The sequence below is a fragment of the Ambystoma mexicanum genome, chromosome 5p (assembly GCF_040938575.1).
Source record: "Ambystoma mexicanum isolate Mex_15411 chromosome 5p, UKY_AmexF1_1, whole genome shotgun sequence".
NCBI classification, from domain to species: domain Eukaryota; kingdom Metazoa; phylum Chordata; class Amphibia; order Caudata; family Ambystomatidae; genus Ambystoma; species Ambystoma mexicanum.
The window spans coordinates 653,599,142-653,613,528 of record NC_090930.1 but is presented as its reverse complement, the minus strand read 5'-3'; the positions used below and the strand labels follow the sequence as shown (position 1 = coordinate 653,613,528).

At 44.5% G+C, this 14,387-nt stretch overlaps 1 protein-coding gene across 1 annotated transcript in view; it reads left to right on the top strand.

Annotated features, from left to right (window-relative positions):
* The first annotated feature begins 2,414 nt into the window (after nucleotides 1-2,414).
* The window catches only part of XKRX (XK related X-linked), a 174,427-nt gene continuing 162,454 nt past the window's right edge, over nucleotides 2,415-14,387 (top strand). The window contains exon 1 of the mRNA XM_069613006.1: nucleotides 2,415-3,789. Within this exon, the coding sequence (XP_069469107.1) occupies nucleotides 3,455-3,789 (335 nt within the window). The 5' untranslated portion in view covers nucleotides 2,415-3,454. The remainder of the gene's footprint in view (nucleotides 3,790-14,387) is intronic.

Below are 14,387 nucleotides of genomic sequence, written 5' to 3'. Positions count from 1 at the left end.
ATTTTCTATGTAGTCAGTTTGTAGTTCTTCAAAGTTCTTCAAAAGGCAGTGTTAATAAACATTCCTTGGGTTCGAGTATATTTGTAGTTTATTACGTGTGAGGTGCATGAGTCTCTCTTCCACAGAAAGGGACAGCTTTGACGGGCAATAACATGCATTGGCGAGAAGCTTTTACTGGACCAGTCAGCATATTAGCTTTTGCATACCCGCTTCGGCTCACAGGCAAGCAGGTCCTTCATTGCTTATCGCAAGCTTCGAGGCAGACATAATGGCGTGGATATGTAAACACGTACCTCGTGTACGTTGGTTTACAATTTTTAAACACATGCATGTTTTAACTTCTTTCCCACGCATACGTGCGCCCTACCTAAGCTGTGGCATCTGCCCCGTAGTATGGTGACAGGTTTTGAGCCCCTGACGTCACTCATTTTTGATGTCATAAAACAGGGCCCCCTAAATGGAACTGCAAACTTTGAGGAAACGTAGCACGGGTGGATCTTTGTTATTTATACAAGTGGTGGATTTTCTTCTCAGAGTGCTTATTAGAGACACAGGGCCTAATTCACAGAACGTTTTCTTCTGTGAATTAGGCCCACCTTTTAGTTATGTGAGATATAACACTGTTTTTCCACACGTAGGTTCTTGGCACATATCAGACATAACTTTTTTTTCCAATGTTTTTTTTGCCACCTAGTTTTAAGAGGTATGTTTGGGCATGCAACTTACAAATATACCATTTTGACACTGGGAGTGTTGGGATCACCACTGGTGGAGTAAAGGTGCTGACACATGCTACACAGGCATTTTTGATCACAACATATCCAATTAGGTTACTAGTACAGCTGATGATATTTAGAGACTCACTATAGCATCCATTATGTTTTCGTTCACACTCATCTTTAAGATGTTATGATGTCAAATAGCCATGTTACGTCATAGTTAACAGGTGTTTACTGTTTTTCAAGATGAATGTTTGACTCATCACCGTCAATTCAATCTCTGTGAATGAATTACCTCTTAATGAGGTAGATATTATTCATTTCCTTATACATGAGCCAAAAGATGAGGACGACATTTATCACTTATACTAATAACTGCTTTTTTTCTTTTCTCTTTGTTTCTTTTTTCTCTTTGGATGTGGGATAATTTACTGTATTTGTTCAGTGCTCCCCGGTGCTCTGTCTCTCATTGCAGAATAGTGAACTTCCCAGCGTCTGTGTTGATTACACACAGCTGCAAACGTATGTTCTCTGAGGCAGGTACACTTGCTACTATTTTAAATATTTGATGTGTCAAGAACAGGGACGGCATCAGGACCTTTCAACCTTGTCATTTGAAAGGGGTCATAAACCTCAGGGAGACATCCAGCAACTGGCCATGATTCGAGTCCGCAGTTATAACACAGCAATATATTTCTCTCTATATTCCTTTTTTCTGGGGCTTGCCTGACAAGCTGCATTTGTGGGAGCCCTTGCGACCTACACTTCCCTTGGGATATACAGAAGTGTTATCATACCGGTTCTTTCACAGCAGGCATTTGCTAACATAGAAGGATTTATAGGTTTTCAGTTGGTATTTCTTGTTTCAGCTCCCTACTGGCTGCCCGTCTCGTGATAATCGGCAGCTATTAACCCCAGCTCCATTTCTTTGTCTCCTTTGTAATGTATGCACCTCACAGATGCCTTTCACTGTTTTCCACTCTACGCAAGGGCAGTACTCAACCATTATGTTGAACTTTCCTGTGATCTCTTTAAGGCCATATGCCATTTGAGGTCAGTTCCTGAGACATCATACGGTGAAAGTTCACATTACATAATTTCCTGTGATATCATGCCCTGTCATTTTTTTCATTGGGTCAAATTGATGTGACATCAATTCCTGTGATGTTATCGTTATGCTAATAATTATTTTTGAAACTTTAAGATTCCTACAGCTTTTTGGTCACAGAATGTTGGCATGTATGCTACACGTTGTTCTTTTCTACCAACTCCAGCTTCACCCACCCATCCCCACTTGCCCTCTTCATTTCCCCCACACACCACATATTGCCCCTGCCCTGCGATGTGCGCAATACGCCACTATCTGGACAGGCCTTTGCGACACGAGACATCTAGAGTAGTGTATTCATAATATGCAGAACAGATACAAAAAGCATCACAGACGAAGAAGATATTTTTCTGATGAAATTCCAGACATGAATTGGCCAAATGCAGTAAAGAAGACCGTACAGTATGGGCTAAAGTATATGGCCAGCACAGTTTCGGCGCATTCATTTGTATAACAGGGTTACATTAAGACAACCCCAAAAGTTCCCCGATGTGACCGTTAACGTCGAATCAAAGCATCTTTCAGACAGCGAACCCTGCGGACGCTAGGACCCTGAAAGTTGGCACAGTCTAGACAGACACACCTGCTCCAAACATATCATCAGTCACATAGGGTGAGTGAGGAGCTTGGGGTTGGTCTGGCCAGCGCTAGCATTGGGCACCCCTGGGGTTCAGAAACACAGCAGGGGATCATAGGAATCATTCGGAGCCCTCTGCACTCCCGCTGTGTCGTGGCAGTGGCAGGGCGTGCAGCCTGCGGCGTGTACTCTTCACCCAGCCGCGCGGAAAACTTTCTGCGCCCGGCTAGGCTCAGCCCACACGCCCTGCGACCGACGCAGACCCGCCGGAGCCCACGCCCAGGGCTGCCTGTGCTCGGGGGAGCGGGCAGTGTCTGCTGGCTAGAGTGGGACTGCTTCCCCCTCGGCGTGGCAGCAGCAGCAGCGGAGGAGGAGGAGGAGGCACGGTGCAGGCAGGCAGGCGGTCTTCAGGAATGCGTGCTGCCCGTGCGAGCGGCTTGCGGCTGCCTGGTGGAGCAGTCCGGCTATTTACTCGTCTCTCTCGTGTTCTTGCTCCCTCGTGACTTCTTCCTCGGGCCGCCCGCCCGCCTCAGCAGCATTGGGGACCGCGCTCAGGCGGAGAATACACACTTCATCGCCTCACAGCTGCCAACACAGACTGCAGGACCGAGTTGTAATTTCATTTTTAAATAACTCTTGGCTGATATTGAGCAGACCCACCTGCCTGGAAGCGGAACAATGATTACCTTTCACCCCCACTGGGGTGCCTGGGAAGGGGAAGACTAGCCTGCGGGGCGTTTCTTTACACGTTCGAGTGCTATATTTTTGTATTTTTTTTTCAAACAAGGCAATTTGAATCGGTGGAGTTTGCGAGCGCCACCAAGCTCCAGGAATGGCATTTTAGTAAGTGAAGGAGTGAAGATGTGCAGAGAAGTTCTGTCTTGACGGGGGCGTGCCTGCCTGTTTGTTTCGGAGGACTTGCCTGGGCGGAGGCCAGATACCGGTGTCTATTTTTGGGTGACCCCAGGAGGTGAACGTTTTAACCCATTCTCCCCAGGGCCTCGCTGAGCAACATAGTACACGGCCCTGGAGGGGGCCCTGGGGCCGAGGATGGACGGCGTGAGCCCCAGCCCCGCCGGGAAGGCAGCGGAGCCGCCCCCTGCGGTGGGCAATGGTGTGTGCCTGGAGCCTAGCTCCAGCGCCCGGCCCCCCTTCAGCATCGTCATCGCCACCGTGCTCTTCTGCGGCGAGTGCGTGACGGCCTGCGTGCTCTCGGCCGAGTACTGCCGCTCCGAGGACTCCTTCTGGATGGGCCTGACTCTGCTCTTCATGCTGGTGCCGTCGGCCCTGGTCCAGCTGACGCTCACGTTCATCCACCGGGACCTGGGGCGCGACCGACCGTTCGTGCTGCTCATGCACCTCCTGCAGCTGGGCCCTGTCATCAGGTGAGCAGTCACTCCGGGGGGTGTGGTTTATCCCATCCATTTACGGTGCTTGCATTCTGTTATTCACTACTTTTCTGCCCCCCCCCCCCCTTTATCAGTCGAGGTGTACATTTATCAGTGGTAATGACTGCAACTCATAATGCGGCTGTTACCCAAACATCACTCTTGTGAATTAATTGCAGTCAATTAACTGTGTCTTTCCCACATACATACCCGTCATTACAAGCAATACAGGCCTTTTATTTAAAACGGCAGTTAAAAAATTGAAGAACACTTCCACTGACCAACTTGCAAATAAAATATCATTCTATTCACTTATTCACAAACTACTAATAATATATTGTGTGTCCTGGAGTTCTTTAAGCATTTAGTACCGATAGGCAAACCCATGTCTATTTATGCCGTACTAAATCACACAGTCATACAATATAAAAATAAATGCATGGTCCATAATGCCACTTTGGGGATCTGTGGATATAAATCAGTAACGTGCATGTTTATCGTTTGATGTAGGCAAACAACGCCTTGCGCTTGTACTTAAAAGAAACCAAGTTCAGCCTCCTTTTTTGCGTTTGGTACATAATGTGGCAAAACAACGCCACCGAGAGGAAAGAGAAAGGAACGTGAACTGAATACTAGGATATTGGGTTGCCATGGCAACTGACAATGCTATTGGCAGCATCGCGGATTCTTTTTTCAGTTCTGCCGGGCGCCATGCGTTTTTTTTTTTTATTTTTTTCCCCTGCAAGCATCACCCTCCCAACCCCCCCCCCAAATATTTTTTTTTGTTTGCCCATTTGTGTAACCCGCACTCCAAAGTGCTGAAATAATTAATACCTGTATTTCATCAATAACATTGTATCCAACCTGTGAGGCTGAGGTTACCTTGTTTTTTATGGAACCCGTGACCCTATGTTGTGCACACATCTCTGAAGTGGACACTCAGCCCACACAACCAAGATGCAGATCTTTCATGCAAAAGATGATGCTGGACGCCCATTGTTTGCCACCGGGGGTGGAGGGGATGTGTACACCCACTTTGTCATGTAAGACATGCCTGACAAAGCAGCATCCAAAGGTAGAAGATATTGATATTACGATATTGTTATTTAAGTATATCCACTTTTGTCGTTAAGATTGTGCAATTAGCTAAGTGCGATTGGCGTTCATAATCACCAAAAAGCCATTGCTGGAAAGCTTTGAATACATTATAACCAGTTGAAATTCCTTTGCACACCTCACGGCAGTAATAAAGCTTTTCTCTTATTACAGAAGGGCACGAGCCATATGCAAATGAGTCCCCTGTAGGGTGGGATGAACAGAGAGCTGCATGTTTTGGTTTTCTTCTTGAGTAGCTCTAAGTTGACTCTGGGCTTGTCAATGAAGCGGAAGCATGCCTGGTGTTGCTTGCAGCCCTGTATTTATTTAATGTGGGATTTGAAGCATTCTGCATTGCGAAAAAGCCACATTGCATTTCTGAATAGACTTCCTCGTGATGTTTGAGTCCAAGACTGATTAGCATAGGGTGTTTTTATCTCTCATGCAGACTGGTTCAAACGAGCCTCGGCAAAACCAACAGGGCCAAGCTACACAACTTTGCTTTGCCAACGCTTCTTTTGTTAAGGATTTCAATCAAGCAACACACACCTTGGTCTCGGCCCAGTATGTAGCGCACAATTGAGATGCTTTTCTCCTTATTTGATGCCGATTCAATTTTGAGATGGTACACCACTCATATCACACACCCTTTTCAAATAGCCCGGTTCACAAGGGACCATAAACCAGGCTCGTTGGTAAAATGCAATATTTATTTATTTTAAAATTCAAAAGAAAATCATCCACTTTTTAATATGGGGCAGCAATCACCAATGAGGTGATAATTACAATGAGAATGTGAGCAATGCACTGGATTTAACCTTCTAGTGGAACATATACACAGCACAGCGGAATAGGAGCACTTTTTGATTTAGGAAAGATAGCACCCAAATTAGAATTCCCCCTGCAATGTTCCCTCAACTCACAAACAATCAATTCTGAGTGGATAAACAAAAACAGCAGGTAAACAGGAATAAGAAACAGGGCACAGAATGCAAATCTGACCTTCCCTCCGCAAATGAGAGAGAAAAACGGGATTTTAAGCGCCTTGCAATGTTATGAAATGACGCTTGGAAATGGACAAATAAATAATAAATGTGTGTTTTTAAAAACCTTGAAGTAAATATAATTCCTCACTAAAGCAGCAAATGCATTAATAATCACAAGGAATGGAATACCAAGAGCATACAGTTCGAAAATGAGTGGAAAGTTTAAAACAGATTGCAGCAAAATGACACGTGTAAAAGTTGCATTTTTCAATTCCCGCCTTAAATTACCCAAACGGTTTTTCCGAAAAACAGGTGAAATACACTGATTTGGAGTTTTTGGGCTGGGGGATAGAGGTATATCACAGGGATAATATGGAAGTGAAAGTAGGTATCTAGCTGGTAAATTGGATGAGTTTTGCAAGATATAAAAAGGTGCGCTTTGAGTAAAATTAAACCGTGAAATAGGAAAGGAAATCAGTTGTGACAAGAAGAGTTTTACTCTACACTAGAGTATTCAGGCTAGACCACCAAAGATGGACACAGCAAGATCTCAGGTTGATTCGCGAGGTCAACCCCAGCGCCCAACCTTGGCGGAAACCAGTCCGATCACTCGAAATAGGACTAATGACATAGGATTAAACAAGACAAAATTGAGATGGCGCTAGCACTAGAAATCAAGGGCAGGGTTGCACGGATAATTCTGACAGTTTTAACAAGTTATCAGGATAAGGATAGTATGACTTAGAGAGTGGGATGAGGCCAAATTCAAGACAAGTAGACTTCGGATTTCTGTGGGGTAGGGATTATACTTACAGTCCACTTTTAGTTTGGGATTGTGGACCGTCAGTGGTTCTGGTCACAACACGGCAGCGCGCCTGGAAAACACTGGATACTAAAGGTCAGCTAGATGGCAGCGGGCATGCAGTTAGTGGGCAGCAAGCCAGGCTGGTTCAGGATGCAAAAGGTACCACAGCTTTCCCATTTTTAATGGGAGATTAGTGGGTTTTTAGATTTAAGGCCTTGCTGGGAATAGGATCAGCACTGCTTGGGTTTTGCAGTGGGCCCTGGAGTAGGGTCAGCAATGCTTTGGCCTTGTAGATGGGGTCTGGAATCTGAATGATGAATGGAACAGGAACGCAGCGCATGAACTTCAGGAAGAGTGTGTGTCTCTAGAGTCTTGCCAGGGACTCTTATTTATAATGCATAGTGACATCATTGAAGTATATGGCTGGGCAGGACCTGCTAAACACGCGTCTACCAACTGGATTGGGCAATTAATATTGGCTGCCTCACCTAGGATGTGACTCAGTTTAGGGGTTGTACTTTTATGAGGTGAAACGACTTCCCACAGACCTTTTTGCCAAAAATCAGTCATGACAGAATTGACACATTTGTACAGTTGTGGCATATTACCCAATGGCATGAGCAGGTTACATATTTTATGCAGACCATTCCACTCCAACCTTGAACTCTGTGAGACATTGTTTCACCCCTCTGATACATTTTGGTAATTTGAGTATGAAAGATTCGGCCTAAAATTTCATAACTTTATACACGTGTGGTTTATCATAAAGGATGCAAGTATACAACTGTCACTTCCTCCAAAGGGAAGATGGGTTTTTCCAGCTTGATTGAAGGTTTGTTGCCCCTTATCCACTTCACACTTTGTCCCAGAATTTCTATTGAAAGAGGCCCCTGCCCAGACTGAAGTCTGATTATTATGTCCTGGTCAGTCACAGTTTTCCAACCTAGCAATTATCACTTTTTTGTCCTGGAAGTTGATGGTGGCTCACTTCTTTGGGGGAAGCCTTAGTTCTTCCAACTAGAATAACTTGTTTTTGGAAGCTTGCAAAATCTAGCCAAGTCAGTTTAAAACCTTTCTTTTCTTTGGTCCTGAATCTAAAAACAAGCCTGTGGAATAAAAATAGCCCATATGTGTTTCCCAGCAGCCAACCGGTTCTCATTGCTAGGCACAGACCAGCTTTCATTTAACATATTACTTTTCCTTTAAAACAGGCTTTTATTTTTCTTTGGTTTGCAAAGCTCATTTTATACATGTGGTGAAAACTGCTAGCATTTCCTTTTCAAATTTGGTTTTGCCATCTGACTTCCCAATATTGTCCTGCAGCCATAGTTGTTTTTTTGTACACAACCGTCAGTACAAGGCAAAGGTCTCCTGGAATTGACATGTGTACAGAGCTATGATTTCTTTTGCAGGGTTCATTCCTTGACACTTGTAAGCACAAAATAAAGCGTTTCCCGTGCACGGCAGAGTTTCTTGGTCCTTTTTTTTTTTTTCAGATTTGGTTTAACGGAGCCTGTCATTCAGAATATCGTGCCTGGTTTTGCTGAGGCACAATGAGCTATACTGGGCATGGGAGGGACTTATTGATCCAAGTGGTTTAAGAAAGAACAGATAGAATTAGCATCAAAGCAGCATTTTTTAAAGGTGAAAAAGTTTCCTTTTCAATGGGGATTTTGGGGTTTCAGCAAAGCAGTGCTGCCTTTTCACTTTATTCCATTTGTATGTGTCAGAACACACTGGCACGCTCCTTCAGTGTGCACCCTGGTTCCCTCCTGCCTGGTGTGTGCTTGGCAGGACAGTGCAGCCATCTTTTTGTTGTTGCAAAACACAAGAGCCAGTGCAGCCATTTTGCTGTATCTGCGCAAATGCAGCTTGGTGATGTGGAGAAATACTGTTGAGTGGGTCAATATATCCCACAGTTTTAAAAATTGATACAAAATAACTGACCAACCGTGACTTCAAGGACTCCATTCAGTTCATGGGTGTTTGTGAATAGATCATCCAGTAGAGTACAACACTATTGGGAATTTGATGGGAGTAACCTATAAATCTTATCCGTACCAAAACTCCTTCTACTTTAAGTTAATATATTTCCTTCCTGAGATTTTCATGGTATCTGCAATGCATTAGTAAAAAAGGATCCTGAATTATGGGCTGGGTGTTTATATCTACTTTTTTCGTATATTGGAATAACTGGACACATGCCATCCTCTTGGAGAGAGAGAGTCCAATTTTACCTGTTCACAAAAAGGCCCATAGAACCTCGCAACTAATTACTGCATGCTTGCCATGCTTGATGTTCCATCTAAGATATTAGCTAAGGTCCTTTTGAATTAACTGAATGATTAGATATGTACCAAGAAGATACTCCCATCAGATGCGCTTTATAAAACATTCCAATACTGCACATAACATTTTGGTAACAGCCATTGATTATGCATGGGAACGCAGGAATTCTTCGGTCTATGCAACCTTTATCGACTTCTCAGCTGCATTTGACCCGGACCTTAGGGACCGCCTATGGAACAAACTCACCAAATGGAATATCCCACAGGGACTATTGAAGCTCTTGATGCTTCTCTATTCTGACAGGTGAATCTCTGTCTCTAGGTCTTGTGTTTACTCACCTAGGTCTTGTGTTTACTGACTCCATCTTATGTCCAGTGAAGATGGGTCGATTCTCTACCAGTTGGTTGGCTTATGCCGACGACTTGGTGCTGATAGACCATACACCCAGAGCATTGCAAAGCCTGGTAGACTCATTGGGTAAATATGCAGGAATAAATGGGCTCACGATTTAATATAGAAAAAAGCAAGACAATGGTCTTTACTCCATCTTCTCGCAAGAGCCATAAACCCATTTGTATCCTTAATGGTGCAAGATTAGAGAATGTGGAGAGTTACAAATATTTAGGCATCCACATGCAGCACAACCTGAAATGGGATATACGTTGGTCAGTGACCAAGCGAAAATGTAATAATGCAGTAAATATGAATAGACAATTTGTAGGCAGACAATGTGGCATGTCCTATGAAACAATTTTGTTGTATCATACAAAAGTGTGATCAATCTTGTATTACGGTATTGAAATTTGGGGACGAAGATATGTAATACTGCTTAGAAGGTATGAAGCAGGTGTTTTTTCTCAAGATATTTGGCTTGCCTGCTTCACTCCCCGTGGAGTATATATATCTGGAATTTGATCTTGCCGGAATTATTTTTGATGTAATTATAAAGACTATCCTGTTTTGTGATAAACTGTTAAAGCTAGAATCTAATAGCAGAATAGGTGCATTTGTCTACACATTTTGTCTTTTGGATAACTCTCACACTATTGGCACCCTGGGAAATATGATTTGCACTTGTATGAAATGGCAAGATGGATGATGTGGTATTCGGTAGAATGGCATAGTCTATATCAAAAAGACTGGCCTCAAACAGCATAGTAAAGAGCAATGCTTGATTAACCTATTATCGGATACAATAACACTATTTTCTGTGAATATATATGAAGTAGATGTATTAAACCCTCTTATATTGTAGCATTTCCAAGTAGCGCTATAGCAAGACAATACGCATGTATAACATTTAATATAATTATTGCATCTGTGACCCAGGGTGCTCGCATAGGTATCCCTTGAAATGAACGAAATTGCAGGCTTTGTGGTGTGGACGAAATTGAAACTGTTGAACATTTGTTACTTGCTTGTGATAGTCTTAAAGGACTACGAAATAATCATTTAAAAGGTTACAACAATAGCATTGAATTGGATGATTTATCACATATATTGGCAAAGTCTTAACATGGTTGTGATGCCAACTTTATATACCATCCTGTTAGATTCTATTGGAAGTGTGTTGAAATAATGAAAATTGTAATATGATGCTGTCAATAATTTTTTAAGACCCAACATATGGTTTTATGCAATTTATTTTTTCTTCATAACAACATTTTATTGGGCTTTACAGAAAAATACAACATTAGCAACACTGCAGAAATTGATAACCATGCCAATACGACAATGCAGTTCGAGCCAGCGGGTAGGGGATCCGATGATTAGTGATCTGACTCTAATTGTCCATGACACTATAATATCACAGCGACCGAGTGGGCTTCCGCTCTCTGAGCTATCACGGCTTGAGTCTTTATTCTAATAAAGCGGGCTGCCTTGGAGCCATCTGGTTAGTGGTGGCCTTTTAGTGAGAGCTAGAAATTTAGCAGCATAGTCCATAAATGGGTCCCACACGGTTAAGGCTCTGTTCAGCGAACCTGCTCAAATTGCTGTGACCTTTTCAGCGACGGCTATGTCCCAACACTTGGACCACCATAATGCAACTGAGGGACCATCTTTGTTTTTCCATAACCGTGCCATTGCAATTTTTGCTGCTAGAAGCAGGTGCGTGCATAGGCGAGGGATCTGGCCAGAGATCGGGACTGCTCCTCCTCCTGTTTCAACCAGAATTTATTATCCCGGGGTCCCAGGGGATGGATAGACCGGTGATATCCTTTTTGTGGTTTATTACTCCAGACCATGTGGAATAATGAGCCGGGGACAGGGCATCCACGCCAACAGGTTGCCGGGATATCCGGGTTGACCTTGTTTAGCTGAGCTGGGGTAACATAATACCTATAGCAGAGTTTATAGCCCCCTTCCCTATTTGTGATGTACTGTGAACTCTTATGCAGTCTAGACCACATTTTCCCCCATTCCTCGACCTCTATTTCCCGTCCGAGGTCTTTCTCCCATTCCTGCATATATCTTTCTTTTTTGGAGGGATCTGATCTATCCAACAATCGATAAAGAGCAGAGGTTCTTCCTCTTTTAGTTGGTGTGTCAGAGAGAGTTCCAGCGCTGTTAATTCTCTGGAGCATTTTTCCCAAACTACACTCTTGGACAGCCAGTGTCGATTTTGAGCATAGTGGAATCTTTCCCGCTCCCCCACTCCAGATTTTGTCTTGCATCTCTCGAACGTTACAGGGATTCCCTCTTCTAGGAAGTCGCTCGTTTTCAGCAGTCCTCCATCCCTCCAAGACTGGAAGCTGAGTGGAGGATTACCCGGTGAAAATTCGGGGTTATTCCAGATGGGGGTCAGGGGACCGAGGGAGCCCCAAACACCCCACTTCCGGGCTGCTGCCTTCCAATTGCAGACGATTGTGTTTGTTGCTTAGAGGGGACCCCAATTTGCGTGTCGTTTTATGTTTGGCAAGTGTGGGAGATCTGAGGGTGTGACCGGGCACCAGGCCTCCTCTAGCTGGATCCACTTTGGGATATCTGACTCTTGCACCCAGGAATATGCGTGCGACAGCTGCGCCGCTAGGGCGTATCTGGTGATGTCGGGAACTCCCAGCCCGCCTTGCGCTTTCCCCCGCATAATAATTCTACCAGGACGGGACCCGGGATTCGGATTGGTAATGCTGTGCAGTAGTACAGCCACCTGGGTATTATATTAATTTTTATGGCTGTGATCCGCCCAAACCAGGAGATTTCTTGGGTCTTCCACCTTTTTAAGGTCATTTTGAAATTCCTTGACCAACTGCGGGAAGTTGCTTGATTACAAGCGCGATGGGTCTTTAGAGATGTGTACCCCCAGGTATTCAATAGCTCCTTTCGCCCATGGGATCGGCATTAGGGGTCCGAGGCTAGCTCTTTCCTGCTTAGTGAGATGGATAGCTAGGGTCGAGGATTTGTCCAGATTTACTTTGAACCCTGATAGGGCCCCAAACTCTTTGACCTCCTCCTATAGGGCTCCCAAAGACGATGGCAGGCTTGACGCAGTTATCAACACGTCATCCGCGTATAAAGCAATTTTGTATTCGTGGGTTTTATGCTATTTTAATGACATGTTATATTCATGAATTTTTATTGTGGATGATTTTAATTAACAATTTTGATTTTGCTTATGGATTTTTACACTTGATTTTAATCAATTGGGACCAAGGGCATTGTAATCTTGTTTGTATGTAATTTATGTTGTATATGCAAAGCTTTTTGCTGTGTGCGTATTAAATAAATTACATTAAGGGAGGGGGTGCAGTAATCTGAGAGGATGGGTGAGACTTATCCCCTCCCCACTTTCCAGATTGGGGGTACTAGACAATGGGGCTCATTGTAAGTTTGCCAGTATCCTGGTGGTAAATCCACTAGGATACCGGAAAACTATTACCATTACCGGCACTCGGTCCAGTGGAATGGCCACCAGATTATGAGTGCCAGGTGGCATTGTAACTCCCCATTCCATGGAGTCCCATAGGGCTCCATGGGGGAGTTTGCTGGTATTACCGGTGCCTGTAATACAGGCTATTTTTGCCAGTAAGGTGGCAAAATGCCCTCCAGCTTTTAGATGGAGTTAATTCCTCCACCCCACCGGCAAACTTGTAGTTGGCTGGTCCGGAAACGTGCCGGTATACGTTAATCCCGGCATTATATTAGAAACTGAAAAGGTCCTTCTCTCCCTTAAACTGTCCAACTGCCAAGGCGACAGCTGCCCTGCGCAAATCCTCAAGAATGCAGCCAGAGATCTAGCACCTTTTTATCTTGAAACTTATCAACGCCTCCTTCAATACGAATACGGCACCTACTAACCTTAAAGAATCCTGGGTACTGCCCTTACTCAAAAAACAGACACTTGACCCAGCAATCCCCACTAACTACAGGCCCATTACTACAGTCCCACAGTCCCATTTCTCCTTAAAATTATAGACAGAGTAGCCTACCTCCAAATCCAAAATTATTTGTTGACACACCAACTATTAGGCTCACAGCAATCTGGCTTCAGACCTCTGCACAGTACTGAAACGGCCCTTATCGACCTCAAGACACAAATCGACGAGTTGAAGGATAAAGGTAGTACAGCTATGCTCCTCCTCCTTGACCTATCAGCGGCCTTTGACCTGGTGGATCATGCAGTATTATTGTAACGCTCACCTGATTCCCGTAGAGGCGCCGGTCTTGACTGGGCGTATACCGTATCTTCAAAGGTGATGTGTAACACACGGCTGGCTCTTTGGGCTGGACCTCAGTGCACTGTATGTCTGGCTCGAAGGGTAAGATGTCTGCAGATAGAAAATGTGGGATTAATGAACTGGGTTATTGAATGTCTCTCTCTTCTTCCCTTTCTCTTCTCCTGTAGAACCCCAAAGGTTAACGCTCTCACCTTAGGTAAGTGAACGCCGTGCTCTCCATCTGCCTCGAGGCAGGGTGCTGTAACCAGTTTCTTCACTGGATAAAGGGAGCAGGCCTCTTGACTTCAGAGGACTGCTGTCCGTCGTTTACTGCACGAACGGTAAGTTTCGAGTAATTCTAATGTCTTTAAAGTCTTTAGTAATGATGTCTCTTGTTTTGCATGGTTCCGGCGATGGCGGATGGCGGGCTGAAGTGAGTTGAAGATGGAGCCCGTGTGATGAATAGAAGCGCCTGGAAGCACGTAAGTAAGCGCTTGTTGCCTGCTTCACGATGCGCTCTAACTGTCTTTTTATTTTGCAGGTACAAGTTCGGGGCGGCTGCAGGGTGCCGGAATACCCACTGGGTTAGATGTGGAAAGGAGTAATGGCACGTGAGTATTAAAGTTCCCCAATGTCTTTAAACGCACCTTGTTTTGACTTTCAGATGCGGGATGCAGCGCCGAAGGCCTCCGGAGCGTGCGAAGAGTTGGTAAGCTTTTGTCTTTCAGATGCCGGAATGCAGTGTGAAGACCTCCGGAGCGCACG